Genomic DNA, 15478 nt, shown 5'->3' with positions numbered 1-15478 from the left:
TTGTGGGAGCAGCTTGACCGTATGGTATGCAAGAAGTGGCCATCAAGCCAATCCAACTTGCCGGAGGGCCTTCTGGAAGCATGGGGTGAAATTTCTCCCGATTACCTCAGCAAATTAACGGCTAGAATGGCAAAGGTCTGCAATGCTGTAATTGCCGCAAATGGAGCATTCTTTGACGAAAGCAAAGTTTGAAGGAGAAAATTAATTTTTCAAATAAAATCATTATTTCTTACCTTGTCAATGTCTTGACTAAAGTTTCTAGTCATTTTGTAACTCATTTGATAAATATAAGTGTGAGTTTTAATGGAAAACACAAAATTGTCTGGGTGACCCCAAACTTTTGAACGGTAGTGTATATACATACTTAGCTTGGTTCTGGTGCTGTATACTAGTCCTTCTCAATGAATTAGAATATCAAAAAGTTTATTTATTTCAGTAATTCAATTCAAAAATTTAAACTCATATATTCTATAGATTCATTACACACAGAGTGATCTATTTCCAGCATTTGTTTCTTTTAATGTTTATTATGGGAACAGTTAATGAAAACCCAAAATTTTGTGTCTCAGAAAATTGGAATATTATATAAGCCCAATTTAAAAAATTATATTTAATACCGAAATGTCGTCCTACTGAAAAGTATGTGCAGTATCTGCCCTCAATACTTGGTCGGGGCTCCGACTCTGCATGAATTACTGCATCAATGCAGCGTGGAATGGAGGCGATCAGCCTGTGGCACTGCTGAGGTATTATCAATGCAGCGTGGAATGGTGGCGATCAGCCTGTGGTCCTGCGGAGCTGTTATGGAAGCCCAGGTTGCTTCATCACTAATTGTGAAAACTTCACAAAGAAAATTTTGCATTTCATTTGGAAATCTCGGTACCAGAGTCTGGAGGAAGAGTGGAGAGGCAATAATCCAAGTTGCTTGCGGTCCAGTGTGAAGTTTCCAGTCAGTGATTGTTTGGGGAGCCATGTCATCTGCTGGTGTTGGTCCACTTATTATATCAAGTCCAGAGTCAGCGCAGCGTCTAACAGGACATTTCCCATCACTTCATGCTTCCCTCTGCTGACAAGCTTTATGGAGATGCTGATTTCATTCTCCAGCAGGACTTGGCACCTGCCCACACCGCCAAAACTCCCAATACCTTGTGTAATAACCAGAGTATCACTGCGCTTGATTGGCCAGCAAACTCGTCTGACCTGAACCCCACAGAGAATCTATTGGGTATTGTCAAGAGGAAGATGAGACACCAGACCCAACAATGGGGATGAGCTGAAGGCCGCTATTATACAACCTGGGCTTCCATAACACCTCAGCAGTGTCACAAGCTGATCGCCTCCATGCAGTAATTCATGCAAAAGGAGCACCGACCAAGTATTGAGGGCAGATACTGGACATACTTTTTAGTAGGACAACATTTCGGTATTAAATATAATTTTTTGAAATTGGGTTCATATAATATTCTAATTTTGTGAGTGACTTAAATTTTGGGTTTTCATTAACTGTTACCATAATCATCAAAATTACAAGAAAAAAATTCTGGAAATAGATCACTCTATGTGTAATGAATCTATATAATATATGAGAGATACTTTTTGAATTAAATTACTGAAATCAATTAAATTTTGATGATATTCTAATTCACTGAGAAGGACTAGTATATATACTGAGCTTTGTTCTGGTGTATATATATGTACTGAGCTTTGTTTTGGTGCTGTATATATGTATTGAGCTTTGTTCTGGTGTTGTGTTTATGTAATGAGCTTGGTTCTGGTGTTGTATACATGTACTGAGCTTTGTTCTGGTGCTGTATATATGTACTGAACTTGGTTCTGGTGTTGTATTTGGGTACTAAGCTTGGTTTTAGTGTTGTATATATGTACTGAGCTTTGTTCTGGTGCTGTATATATGTACTAATCTTGGTTCTGGTGCTGTATTTATGTACTGAACATGGTTGTGGGGCTTTATTTATGTACTAAGCTTGGTTCTGGTGCTGTATTTATGTACTGAACTTGGTTCTGGTGCTGTATTTATGTACTGAACGTGGTTGTGGGGCTTTATTTATGTACTAAGCTTGGTTCTGGTGCTGTATTTATGTACTGAACGTGGTTGTGGGGCTTTATTTATGTACTAAGCTTGGTTCTGGTGCTGTATATATGTACTAATCTTGGTTATGGTGCTGTATTTATGTACTGAACATGGTTGTGAGGCTTTATTTATGTACTAAGCTTGGTTCTGGTGCTGTATTTATGTACTGAACTTGGTTCTGGTGCTGTATTTATGTACTGAACGTGGTTGTGGGGCTTTATTTATGTACTAAGCTTGGTTCTGGTGCTGTATTTATGTACTGAACGTGGTTGTGGGGCTTTATTTATGTACTAAGCTTTGTTCTGGTGCTGTATTTATGTACTGAGCTTTGTTCTGGTGCTGTATTCATTTACTGAGCTTGGTTCTGGTGTTGTGTTTATGTACTGAGATTTGTTCTGCTGTTGTATTTATGTACTGAGCTTGTTTCTGGTGTTGTATTTATGTACTGAGCTTTGTTCTGGTGCTGTATATATGTACTGAGCTTTGTTCTGATGTTGTATATATGTACTTATGTACTGAGCTTTGTTCTAGTGCTGTATTTATGTACTGAACTTGGTTCTGGTGCTGTTCTTATGTACAGAGCTTGGTTCTGCTGCTGTATTCATGTACTGAGCTTTGTTCTGGTGTTGTATATATGTACTGAGCTTGGTTCTGGTGTTGTATTTATGTACTGAGCTTGGTTCTGGTGTTGAATTTATGTACTAAGCTTGGTTCTGGTACTTTATCTATGTACTGAGCTTGGTTCTGTTGTATTTATGTACGGAGCTTGGTTCTGGTGCTGTATATTTGTACTGAGCTTGGTTCTGATGCTGTATTTATGTACTGAGCGTGGTTGTGGGGCCTTAGTTATGTACTGAGCTTTGTTCTGGCGCTGTATTTATGTACTGAACTTGGTTCTGGTGCTGTTCTTATGTACTGAGCTTTGTTCTGGTGCTGTATTCATGTACTAAGCTTGGTTCTGGTGTTGTATAGATGTACTGAGCTTGGTTCTAGTGTTGTATTTATGTACTGAGCTTTGTTCTGGTGTTGAATTTATGTACTGAGCTTTGTTCTGGTCTGTATCTATGTACTGAGCTTGGTACTGTTGTTGTATTTATGTACTGAGCTTTGTTCTGGTGCTGTATATTTGTACTGAGCTTGATTCTGGTGCTGTATATATGTTCTGAGATTTGTTCTGGTGCTGTATATATATGTACTGAGCTTGCTCCTGGCACCGTATCTGTGCATTAGCCTGGAGAGTTGTCGAAGCTTACTGTGCACGCCGCACTGTCCTCCACCCTTCTCATGTGTACAGCCTAACTAAATGGGCTGAGCGCCCTTAGTATATTGAATGTGCACATATAGGCCTATTCGTAATGGGTGAGTTTAATATAACGTGGGGGTAGGTCTGTACGCTTATGTAATTATATTTATATATAGTGTGGCAATCCACACTAAAGCATTCTGGACAGGGAATTTCTTTATTTAGAGTACACTTTAATGTAGGGGGTATTTGAAATATTGTAATTGTTTTATTTTATTATTAGAATCATTTTCAATGACGCGATACACCGCAAAACACAGTGACCCCCCTCCATGGTGCGTATGTCTTTGTACAAAAAACAGGGAACCTGTTGTTAAAAATTTGAATCCCACCCCTGCCTGGGGGCACCAGGTGGCCTTGGTTCATGTTAATTAGGGCTCATGTTTCACTTTTTATTGTGATTTGAGATATGCTGATTGTTGAATACCTTAGTCTTAGTCTATTATGCCCTGTTTTGGCCTTTCTTTTTCCACCTTTTCCCCCTGTTGATGACCCTGAATTTCCACCCTCTGTTAGGGTAGATACATTCTTGATGTGGCACAGAAAAGATTGCTCTCGTTTAGCACAAATTCTGACAAATACACACAACGTCCCTTTGTTTGTGGACCTCAAGAGTTTCTGCCCAGAGAGGCAATTATCTTGGATGTCATAGATACAGATAAGGTCCTTATTCACTTCTTTGGGGATCACACTGTTTTTAACCAGGATAAAACTCATTTGGAATCCTTTTTGCTACAATAAGCTCCTACATCTCGCCTTCTCTCCTTTGTGCATGGCCTTCTGCAGACTTCCCCTTCCCAACTTACCTTTGTAAGGTCCTGAGAGGCTGAACTTTGGTAAACAACTCGCAATACTTATAAGCTGTCTATGGCGTAATTTTTTCAAGAGAAAAATTGTAAAAATCCTCACGAGGTGGTATCGTTATCCCACACTCCATCATAGGATGTTTCCTTCCATGTCGGACCTACGCTGGTGCTGGAACAGTGCTCCTGGCACTATGTTACCATTCTGATGAGATTGTCCTGTCCTTGGGTGAATAAACCACTATCTTTGCAACTACTTTTTGAGTGCTGCGTCTATTTCCTCGTTTCTGTATCCAATTCAGGACCGTGTGGATGACGGTCAAGGACGCATAGCACCGTGATACTTGAATTCTCTGAAGTGCTGCTTTTTTCTACCTACTATACTTATAAATACAGCTATTACAGAGTTAGTCATAGTATTTAAGAACAATACCTAGGAATATATATTGCGGAAGCAAAGTATTGTTACCTCTGCATGTTATACCTGTAATTTTAAGGAATATTTATCAGTCTTTTATTACATTTTGTTGTGAAATTGCAGCTTAATCTTAAACCGTTATTAAGAAAGCATGAGTGAGAACATTTTCCATTTAAGTGTGGTTATTGTCTATAGCGCCATACTAAGAGGTGCAGGTCTAGCCAATCTTTTCTCCAATAATGGCTTGTTGTGAAGAGATTTATGCAAGATCCAAAAATATTTTTTAGTAAAAAAAAGTCATAGTTTTTCTGCATACACTGCTGGTGCTATGGAGTTTCAATAGGTACTGTAAAGAGTTGTGTTACAGTGTTGTGGTCTTTTATGCACATTTGCTTTTGGCACAGGTGCTACATTAAAATAAACCTTCTCTTTTGAACAATATTTTTCAATTAAAGTCTATGTATAATATTGAGTCTTTTTTTTTTCACCATTCATACCCAAAGTACAGTGAAAAAAACAATTCACCTGGTTCGTTCTTAATAACTAAAAACCTTCAAACTTATTTTTCCCCACACTGTCCTGTGAAAAACAGAGCCTCCCAGATAACACTATAGCATTAGTCTTTGCATTATACGAGCTAAATTAAGGGGTCAACTGTTTCCAAAATCAATCAGCAGAATTGTGAATGCAGCTCCTGCTATAAGATATGATGTCATTCAGGATAAGTAATGTAATGCACTTACTAAGTTAATCAGAGTTTTATTAAAGAACAAATACTGCAAAATAATCTTACTTAAAACATGCCTTTTATGTTAAATTGGTTATCCAAAACTAAAAAAAAATTGGAAGCAGGGCAGGGGATGGTATGAAGTAATAAAAAATAAAAATAAAATACTTACCACATGAGGCTAGCAATTGTCTGAAGCGGCATGTGACCAATGACAAGCACGCGACCTCAGCAGGAGCCTCCGAGACCAGAAGAGCATATCAGCAACAGAGTTAGGCCTCAATGCTGCAGCAGGGGGCACTTCAGGGTGTGCATATCTGCCAGTTTATTATTTATACAATCCTCTGCCCTGTACAGTTTTTAAATATAAATGTTACTTTAGTTTACATATGGAATGTTAAAAGTTATGTCCACTTTGCAATGCATCTAAATAAGAATATAAAGCAACTTTGCAAAATTAGCTTGAAAAATATCCTACGTTTGTTTCGTGTCTACTGTTCTTATGCAGACCTATGTATTGTCATGGTTACAAACTATATAAAAAAATGTATGGTTCTGATGCTGCAATCATTAGGAAGAATTGCTCCTGTTGATTTGCTTGCACAATGTAATTGACCTTTGCTATTTTAGTATTATGTTATTGAATAAGCATGAACTTTGCATACACATTTGAAACTGTTTAGAGCAGGGGTCTCAAGCACACGGCCGGTGGCCCGCATTCGGCTCCTGGGGCTGTCATCTGCGGCCCGGAGGACACAGAGCCGCTAGGATTGGCTCTGCTCCTAGACTCTGGAATTCTCTGACATCGCTGTCCACATATGAACAGCGATGTCTGGGGCTTCCCCAGAGCCGTAGTCCCGTGGTGAGCGCTAGTATCGGCTCTGCTCTGGGACTCTGTGGAATTCCCTGACATCGCTGTCCATATATGGACAGTGTGTCAGGGTCTTCCCCAGAGCGGAGTCCCGGGCAGAGCCCTAGTACAGGCTCTGCTCTGGGACTCTGTGGAATTCCCTGACATCGCTGTCCATATATGTACAGTGTGTCAGGGTCTTCCCCAGAGCGGAGTCCCGAGCAGAGCACTAGTACAGGCTCTGCTCCGGGACTCTGTAGAATTCCCTGACATCGCTGTCCATATATGGACAGTGTGTCAGGGTCTTTCCCAGAACGGAGTCCCGTGCAGAGCGCTAGTACAGGCTCTGCTCCGGGACTCTGTGGAATTCTTTGACATCGCTGTCCATATATGGACAGTGTGTCAGGGTCTTTCCCAGAGCGGAGTCCCGAGCAGAGCGCTAGTACAGGCTCTGCTCCGGGACTCTGTGGAATTCCCTGACATCGCTGTCCATATATGGACAGTGTGTCAGGGTCTTCCCCAGAGCGGAGTCCCGAGTAGAGTGCTAGTACAGGCTCTGCTCCGGGACTCTGTGGAATTCCCTGACATCGCTGTCCATATATGGACAGTGTGTCAGGGTCTTCCCCAGAGCGGAGTACCGAGCAGAGCGCTAGTACAGGCTCTGCTCCGGGACTCTGTGGTATCCCCTGACATCGCTGTCCACATATGAACAGAGATGTCTGGGGCTTCCCCAGAGCCGGAGTCCCCTGCTGAGCGCTAGTATCGGCTCTGCTCCGGGACTCTGTGGAATTCCCTGACATCGCTGTCCATATATGGACAGTGTGTCAGGGTCTTCCCCAGAGCGGAGTCCCGGGCAGAGCACTAGTACAGGCTCTGCTCTGGGACTCTGTGGAATTCCCTGACATCGCTGTCCATATATGGACAGTGTGTCAGGGTCTTCCCGAGAGCGGAGTCCCGAGTAGAGTGCTAGTACAGGCTCTGCTCCGGGACTCTGTGGAATTCCCTGACATCGCTGTCCATATATGGACAGTGTGTCAGGGTCTTCCCCAGAGCTGAGTCCCGAGCAGAGCGCTAGTACAGGCTCTGCTCCGGGACTCTGTGGAATTCCCTGACATCGCTGTCCATATATGGACAGTGTGTCAGGGTCTTCCCCAGAGCGGAGTCCCGAGCAGAGCGCTAGTACAGGCTCTGCTCCGAGACTCTGTGGAATTCCCTGACATCGCTGTCCACATATGAACAGCGATGTCTGGGGCTTCACCAGAGCCGGAGTCCTGTGCTGAGCGCTAGTATCGGCTCTGCTCCGGGACTCTGTGGAATTCCCTGACATCGCTGTCCATATATGGACAGTGTGTCAGGGTCTTCCCCAGAGCGGAGTCCCGAGCAGAGCGCTAGTACAGGCTCTGCTCCGGGACTCTGTGGAATTCCCTGACATCGCTGTCCATATATGGACAGTGTGTCAGGGTCTTTCCCAGAGCGGAGTCCCGTGCAGAGCGCTAGTACAGGCTCTGCTCCGGGACTCTGTGGAATTCTTTGACATCGCTGTCCATATATGGACAGTGTGTCAGGGTCTTTCCCAGAGCGGAGTCCCGAGCAGAGCGCTAGTACAGGCTCTGCTCCGGGACTCTGTGGAATTCCCTGACATCGCTGTCCATATATGGACAGTGTGTCAGGGTCTTCCCCAGAGCGGAGTCCCGAGTAGAGTGCTAGTACAGTTTCTGCTCCGGGACTCTGTGGTATCCCCTGACATCGCTGTCCACATATGAACAGCGATGTCTGGGGCTTCCCCAGAGCCGGAGTCCCGTGCTGAGCGCTAGTATCGGCTCTGCTCCGGGACTCTGTGGAATTCCCTGACATCACTGTCCATATATGGACAGTGTGTCAGGGTCTTCCCCAGAGCGGAGTCCCGGGCAGAGCACTAGTACAGGCTCTGCTCTGGGACTCTGTGGAATTCCCTGACATCGCTGTCCATATATGGACAGTGTGTCAGGGTCTTCCCCAGAGCGGAGTCCCGAGCAGAGCGCTAGTACAGGCTCTGCTCCGGGACTCTGTGGAACTCCCTGACATCGCTGTCCATATATGGACAGTGTGTCAGGGTCTTTCCCAGAGTGGAGTCCCGTGCAGAGCGCTAGTATAGGCTCTGCTCCGGGACTCTGTGGAATTCCCTGACATCGCTGTCCATATATGGACAGTGTGTCAGGGTCTTCCCCAGAGCGGAGTCCCGAGCAAAGCGCTAGTACAGGCTCTGCTCCGGGACTCTGTGGAATTCCCTGACATCGCTGTCCACATATGAACAGCGATGTCTGGGGCTTCACCAGAGCCGGAGTCCTGTGCTGAGCGCTAGTATCGGCTCTGCTCCGGGACTCTGTGGAATTCCCTGACATCGCTGTCCATATATGGACAGTGTGTCAGCGTCTTCCCCAGAGCGGAGTCCCGAGCAGAGCGCTAGTACAGGCTCTGCTCCGGGACTCTGTGGTATCCCCTGACATCGCTGTCCACATATGAACAGAGATGTCTGGGGCTTCCCCAGAGCCGGAGTCCCCTGCTGAGCGCTAGTATCGGCTCTGCTCCGGGACTCTGTGGAATTCCCTGACATCACTGTCCATACATCGACAATGATGTCAGGGGCTTCCCCAGAGCAGGAGTTCCATTGATGTCAGGACCACAGCTGGAATCCCAGGAAGAGTCTACTAGAGCTCTGCCCGGGACTGCAGCTCTGGGGTTGCCCCTGACATCTCCTCTGTCCATATATGGACAGTGATGTCAGGAGCAGAGCTGGAATCCCAGGCAGAGTGCTAGAAGCGGCTCTGCTCCGGGACTCCTGCTCTGGGCAAGCTCCTGACATCACTGTTGCAGCATCTGCGGTGGGCACTGTGGCAGTATCTACAGAGGGCACTATATACTGAGGGCACTGTGGCAGCTTCTACAGAGGGCACTGTGACATCTTCTAGAGAGGGCACTGTGGCAGCATCCACAGAGGGCACTGTGGCAGCTTCTACAGAGGGCACTGTGGCAGCATCTACAGAGGGCACTGTGGCAGCATCTACAGAGGGCACTGTGGCAGCATCTACAGAGGGCACTGTGGCAGCATCTACAGAGGGCACTGTGGCAGCATCTACAGAGGGCACTGTGGCAGCATCTACAGAGGGCACTGTGGCAGTATGTACAGAGGACACTGTGGCAATATCTAGGGGTGTGTTGCATTATCTACAGAGGGCACTGTGGCATTATCTAGGGGTGTGTTGAATTATCTACAGAGGGCACTGTGGCACTATCTAAAAAGGGGCTGCCCAATATTGAAATGTGTGTCTGCCAAACGCTGCCAACTGAACCGCCGGACTGCATTTAGCGACACTTAAACTGGAAAACTGGATTGTTGAAATAAGCAGGTGGAGAAATATCTAAAATTTTAAACCTAGAGGTATTATTATAGTAATGTAGTATTAATTTTATAGTAATGTATTATTATTATTATTATTATAGTAATATAGTTTTATAGTAATATAGTGTTATAGTAGTTCAAATAAGTAATTTATTAACAATAATTTTGTATTGTATCAAATTTGAAAGTAACGCGGCCCGTCAACTTCCCATTTTTTCTATATGCGGCCCACTTACCCTGCCGAGTTTGAGACCCCTGGTTTAGAGAGTTGTTGGGTCTACCACTCTCTCTCTGCTATGGGAATGTACTATAATTTTAGTCTTTAAACCTCTCTCAGAGTTAACATCCTCTTATTTTGCTACTTTTTTCCCTTAAATCCTTAAATGCCTATCACATAGTCACCCAGCTGAGCTCACTTCCTTTTAGTCGAACTAGTTTTTACAATCTGATTTCCTCAAAGAACATTCTTATTTTATAGACTTGGATAGGATAGAAATGGAATATAGTATAGACATTTCGATAGATAGATAGATAGATAGATAGATAGATAGATAGATAGATAGATAGATAGATAGATAGATAGATAGATAGATAGATAGATAGATATTTGCGTACATATAGCTATGTACTGCATGTTCAAAAGTGGTCACATGTAGTTCCATCTAATATATAGCACTCTACAGTACACTGCCTTCCCATGTTACAAAAGCTTGTACTAGGCCCCTCCTATTTATTTAACATGGTGAATCAGTGCAAGACAAGAGGGAAAAGGAACAAGGACAATTGTATATTATGCAGTATCTTCATGCTGAAAGGGAGGCTTAGTATGACTTTTTCTAGTATGGCTGTTTGTTTTTCCACATTACAACATTATGGGTCTGAACAAATTAATTATATCCAAATTTCAGATCAATATCCTTTTTTAGTACATATTTGAGTTCTATTGGTGTTTTTTCACAAGCTAAATAATACTACTGATGCATTTTAATCAATTTTTATTAATGTTTTTTCTCTTTACAGACACCCTAATGGTTCCTTCAAACCTGGATAGTGGTACTTGTCCTTTGGGGCAATTCCCTTGCGGAAATCTGTCTCTGTGCTTACCTCAGCTTTTGCATTGTAATGGACACAAAGACTGTGCGAATGGTGCTGATGAGGAAAACTGTGGTAAGTTTAGATATATATAAACATATACATTGTGAGACAGTGGCAGAAAAAGTGGTAGGGGATGTTATATTTCCCCAAGATTCCTCGCATATGTGTGCAAGGCTCCAGAAAGTATATGTCCCATCTGGGGAAAGCTGGATGAAATGGAAGGAATCCAGGAAAAGCTGAATATCCCTACCAAGGAGTATTTTGCAAAGAGTTTTGGTAATTGCTAAGTTCGGGCGAGTCAAAGGCTTTATATGTATCAAGAGAGAGAACAAAACCAGGGGAGGCATCATATTGCGCAGCATCAATATTGAGAAACAACCTATACACATTAATGTCCGTACCCTTCCCAGGCATGAAGCCGGTTTGGTCAGGATGAACCAGGGACAAGATAACTTTGTTTAACCCCTTCAGGACACAGCCTGTTTTAGCCTTGTGGACGCAGGTGATTTTTTCAAATCTGACATATGTTAGTTTATGTGGTAATAGCTTTGGATTGCTTTTATCTTTCCAAGCAATTTTGAGATTGTTTTCTCGTGACATATTGTACTTTACGTCTGTGAAAAAATTTGGTCGATAAATGCAGTATTTATTTGTGAAAAAAACACCAAAATGTAGAGAATATTTGCAAAAAATTGAATTTTTCTAAATTTGAATGTATCTGCTTGCAAAACAGATATTAATACCACACACAATAGTTACTAGTTAACATTCCCCATATGTCTACTTTATGTTTGCATAGTTTTTTGAACGTCCTTTTGTTTTTCTAGGACGTTACAAGGCTTAGATCTTTAGCAACAATTTCTAACATTTTCAAGAAATTTCAAAAACCTATTTTTTCATTGACCAGTTCATTTCTGAAATGGCTTTGAGGCCCTTATATATTAGAAGCGCCCCATAAATCACCCCATTTTAAAAACTGCACCCCTCAAAGTATTCAAAACCGCATTAAGAAAGTTTCTTAACCCTTTAGGAGTTTGGCAGGAATTAAAGCAAAGTAGAGGTGTAATTTACAAATGAAATTTTCTTTGCAGAAATTCATTTGTAATAGAAACATTTCTGTAACACAGAAGGTTTTACATGAGAAACGCAACTCAATATTTATTGCCCAGATTCTGCAGTATTTAGAAATATCCCACATGTGGCCCTAGTGGGCTACTTGACTGAAACACAGGCCTCACAAGCAAAGGAGTACCTAGAGAATTTTAAAGCCTCCTTTTTATAAAAATATATTTCAGGCTCCATGTCTGGTTTGAAGAGGTCTTGTGGTGCCTAAACAGTGGAAACCCCCAAAAAGTGACCCCATTTTGGAAACTACACCCCTCAAGGAATTTATCTAGTTGTAGAGTGAGCATTTTAATCCAGTGGCGTAACTACCGCAGTAGCAGCAGTAGCGGCCCGCGGCATGAGGGGGCCCGTGTCGCCCGCCGGCACAGGCCCCCACTATGGCCGCAGGCTCCGCTAGCAGCCGCTATGGCTGCTACAGCGGGACGCTACTGAACAGTACGGCAGAGCTGGGAGGAATCTCCCCGCTCTGCCATTAAACAAAAGACATGTATCCCCTATCCACAGGACAGGGGATACATGAGTGATCGCTGCCAGCGATAGGGAGAACGGCCCCCCCTCCCCTGGGTGTCACACAACCCCCCCCCCTTGTAGATAGTGCCTTTTTTACAAACCCCCCATTTTGATAACGCCATACAGCCCCCCTGTAGATAACGCTATACAGCCCCCTCTGTAGATAACGCCATACAGCCCCCTCTGTAGATAACGCCATATAGCGCCCCTGTAGATAGCGCCATACAGCCCCTCTATAGATATTTACAAAGGGGCCTGTATGGTGTTATCTACAGAGGGGGCTGTATGGCGTTATCTACAGGGGGGCTGTATGGCGTTATCTACAGGAGGGCTGTATGGCGTTATCAAAAGGGGGGGTTTGTAAAAAAGGCACTATCTACAAGGGGGGGTTGTGTGACACCCAGGGGAGGGGGGGCCCCAGTCAAAAGTTTGCTATGGTGCCCAGTCTTTCCTAGTTACGCCCCTGTTTTAACCCCAAAGGTGTTTTGCTGAATTTATTGGAATTAGTCTGTGAAAATGAAAATCTAAATTTCTTCTGAAGAAACATAGACATTTTAAATTTTTGCAAGGAATAAAGGAGAAAAAGCACCCCAACATTTGTAAAGAAATTTCTCCTGATTACGGCAATATTCATCCAAGAGAGCAAATGCCTCTTCAGCGGTATATAACTTGCGTGCCAATTTTTTACGTATTTTTTTTAACACATTTTTGTAACAATTTTAATAAAAGTAACAAAGAAAAAGTCCACTAATCATTACATTTATAAACGACCCTAACAATTAATCAATTAGTATCTAGAATTAATAGAACTGTAAAATATAGGAATAAATTATTTTATCTAAATGTGTGTTATATGTATATATTACGTATACATATATAATCAATTGAATCTTTACAACTAATCAATTGTTGGACAACTAATAATTAATAACTTTATGAACGACCCTATCAATTATTTGATATGTAGAATTAATAAAATTAATAATTTATATGAATGTTTGTATGTATATATATGTATGTATTACGTGTGCGTATATCTATACCAAATTATAGATATATATGTAATTAATTAAATCACAACTAAATTCTGACAACTCTAATAAATAATAAATTTATGAACAGCCCTAACAATGAATCAATGTATTTAAAATTGACAGACGTATAAAATATATGAAGAGATTTATATAGGTATATGTGTGTATACGTATATATTACATGTACGTATATATCTATATGATGTTATAGATATATAACATCCCTAATTATTCACTTTTAGTATTAAAAAATTTCAAATAAATGTCTATATATAATACATATTACGTGTGTGTGTGTGTGTGTGTGTGTGTGTGTATATATATATATATATATATACACTACCGTTCAAAAGTTTAGGGTCACTTAGAAATTTCCTTATTTTTGAATGAAAAGCACAGTTTTTTTCAATGAAGATAACATTAAATTAATCAGAAATACATTCTATACATTGTTAATGTGCTAAATGAGTATTCTAGCTGCAAACGCCTGGTTTTTAATGCAATATCTACATAGGTGTATAGAGGCCCATTTCCAGCAACCATCACTCCAGTGTTCTAATGGTACATTGTTTTTGCTAACTGTGTTAGAAGGCTAATGGATGATTAGAAAACACTTGAAAACCCTTGTGCAATTATGTTAGCACCGCTATAAACCGTTTTGCTGTTTAGAGGAGCTATAAAACTGACCTTCCTTTGAGCTAGTTGAGAATCTGGAGCATTACATTTGTGGGTTCGATTAAACTCTCCAAATGACTAGATAAAGAGAGGTTTCATGTGAAACATAGTTACAAAGTTACATAGTTCGTATGTCTGAAAAAAGACACATGTCCATCAAGTTCAACCAAGGGACGGGAAAAGGGAAGGAAAAAATTTCTACACATAGGAGCTAATACTTTTTTGTTCTAGGAAATTATCTAACCCTTTTTTAAAGCCATCTACTGTCCCTTCTGTGACCAGCTCCTACGGTAGGCTATTCTATAGATTCACAGTTCTCACAGTAAAGAAGGCTTGTCGCCTCTGTAGGTGCCCCCTTGTTTTTTGAGGGGGTTTTACATGGAACAGGATTTCACCATATTTTTTGTATGTGACATTAATATATTTATATAAATTAATCATGTCCCCCCTTAGTCGTCTTTTTTCAAGGCTAAATAGGTTTAATTCTTTTAATCTTTCCTCATAACTTAAATTCTCCATGCCCCTAATTAGCTTCGTTGCTCTTCTCTGTATTTTTTCCAACTCCAGGGCATCCTTTCTATGAACTGGAGCCAAGAATTGAACTGCATATTCTAGATGAGGCCTCACTAATGCTTTGTAAAGTGGCAATATTACATCCCTGTCCCGTGAGTCCATGCCTCTTTTAACGACAATATCCTGCTGGCCTTTGAAGCAGCTGATTGACACTGCATGCTGTTATTTAGTTTATGATTTACAAGTACACCCAGATCCTTCTCAACAAGTGAATCCCCCAGTGTAGCTCCCCCTAGGACATATGATGCATGCAAATTGTTGGTACCCAGATGCATAACTTTACATTTATCTACATTAAACTTCATCTGCCAAGTGGATGCCCAAACACTTAGTTTGTTTAAATCTGCTTGCAATTCACGAACATCTTCCATAGACTGAACTATATTACATAGCTTGGTGTCATCTGCAAAAATAGAAATAGTGCTATTAATCCCATCCTCTATATCATTAATAAATAAGTTGAGTAATAGTGGTCCCAGCACTGAACCCTGGGGTACACCACTTATTACCGGGGACCATTCAGAGTAGGAATCATTGACCACAACTCTCTGGATACGGTCCTTGAGCCAATTCTCAATCCAATTACAAACTATATTTTCTAAACCTATTGTAATGGCAGGGGGTAGGGAGACGGACAAGTGAGCCCTAATCTACCCGCCACTCTGTCCCTGCCTACTTGCAACGACCCGCCCTAGGCGACGGGGTACAACTGGGCGGCGGTCCCTGCGCTCAGTAAGTGCACGACAAACACGACAAACATACAAAGGAACACAAGCAAGGAAAAGGGGCCGTTGCCCACGGCAACACCGTGAGCAACCAGAGTGGTGATCGAGCTGAGTCAAGCCAGGAGTGTGCGAGGTACAAAACGAAAAGCAGAAGAGTAGTCGGTAAGCCAGG

At 42.2% G+C, this 15478-nt stretch overlaps 1 protein-coding gene across 4 annotated transcripts in view; it reads left to right on the top strand.

The window, feature by feature from the left end:
* The window catches only part of LOC142659478 (relaxin receptor 1-like), a 635204-nt gene that overhangs the window by 252490 nt on the left and 367236 nt on the right, over window positions 1–15478 (top strand). For all 4 annotated transcript variants that reach the window (XM_075835648.1, XM_075835650.1, XM_075835649.1 and 1 more), the window contains exon 2: window positions 10590–10736. In XM_075835648.1, the coding sequence (XP_075691763.1) occupies window positions 10590–10736 (147 nt within the window). The remainder of the gene's footprint in view (window positions 1–10589; window positions 10737–15478) is intronic.

The sequence above is a fragment of the Rhinoderma darwinii genome, chromosome 8 (assembly GCF_050947455.1).
Source record: "Rhinoderma darwinii isolate aRhiDar2 chromosome 8, aRhiDar2.hap1, whole genome shotgun sequence".
Classification (NCBI taxonomy): Eukaryota; Metazoa; Chordata; class Amphibia; order Anura; family Rhinodermatidae; genus Rhinoderma; species Rhinoderma darwinii.
This window is presented reverse-complemented; position numbering and strand designations above follow the sequence as displayed.